This window comes from Cupressus sempervirens, chromosome 4 (genome assembly GCF_028749045.1).
Source record: "Cupressus sempervirens isolate cs-2001-9-10 chromosome 4, ASM2874904v1, whole genome shotgun sequence".
NCBI classification, from domain to species: domain Eukaryota; kingdom Viridiplantae; phylum Streptophyta; class Pinopsida; order Cupressales; family Cupressaceae; genus Cupressus; species Cupressus sempervirens.
In genome coordinates, this window is record NC_143121.1 from 215,469,111 (window position 1) to 215,470,173 (window position 1,063).

A 1,063-nucleotide genomic window follows, 5' to 3' on the forward strand; every position below is an offset into this window, starting at 1 on the left:
TCCTGAGTTGGGTTTCCACGTTATATCTTCTGTACTCTTCTTGTGGATTGTGTTTATTTGATTACTTTTGTTGATATTATGGTACACGGATGAAATATTTAACACTAGTTTAGCAATAAATTAAATTAGAAAAATATTTCAATATAATCCTAATTCACCCCCCCTCTTAGGATTATTATTGTGTTCTACAATTGGTATCAGAGCCAGTGCTTATCAATAGATCTAATCAAACTAAGTAGATCTTGGTATTAGAACACATGGCCAATTTAGAAGGAGCATCATCAAACAAAGCACCTCTCTTTGATGGAACTAATTATGCATTTTGGAGTGTCAGGATGGAAAGTTACATTGCATCTATTAGTTATGATGTTTGGATGTCAATTGAAAATGGATATGTTTTACCTAAAGGACCTTTAACTGATGCTGCTGAAAAAAGAGACTATGAAAATAATGCAAAAGCAAGAAACGCTTTATTATGCAGTTTAGCCAACAATGAATTTACTAAAGTGATGCATTGCAAAACTGCTAAAGAAATTTGGGATAAATTAAAAGGTGTTTATGAAGGAGATGAGAAAGTAAAGCAAGCTAAGCTACAAACCTATACAACCAAATTTGAAGAACTTAAAATGAAAGAGGAAGAAATTATTGCTGAATATCTATTAAGAGTAGATGAAATTGTTAATGCTATCAAAGGCTTAGGTGAAAAAGTTAAAGAATAGACTATTGTCCACAAGGTTTTGTGATGTTTACCTTCTAGATACAATGCAAATATTTTTGCTATAGAAGAAGCTAGAGACTTAACAAAACTTACAATAGATGAAATTCAAGGGATACTAACTGCTTATAAAATGAGGTTGGCAGGTGAAATAGAAATAAAAAAAGAAGTAGCATTCAAAGCCACTAAGAAAGAAAAGGCAAAAAGTTCAGGATCAGAGGACTTTGAGGAGCAATTGGAAAGTTTAGTAAAGAGATTCAAAAGGTTTAATAAAAAGAAATCTCCAGTGAAATGTTACAACTGTGGTAAAACTAGTCATTTTGCTACCAAATGTCCTAAGGCTAATAG

General features: G+C 31.9%; 1 protein-coding gene across 1 annotated transcript; it reads left to right on the top strand.

The window, feature by feature from the left end:
• The first annotated feature begins 257 nt into the window (after positions 1–257).
• LOC149560761 (uncharacterized) lies at positions 258–719 on the top strand. Its single transcript, XM_089827679.1, has one exon. The coding sequence runs from the start codon at positions 258–260 to the stop codon at positions 717–719; it is 462 nt and encodes a 153-aa protein (XP_089683805.1).
• Positions 720–1,063: the final 344 nt, after the last annotated feature.

Coding starts and splice junctions, on each gene's coding strand:
- LOC149560761 (XM_089827679.1), top strand. CDS start 258: ATGGCCAATTTAGAAGGAGCATCATCAAACAAAGCACCTCTCTTTGAT.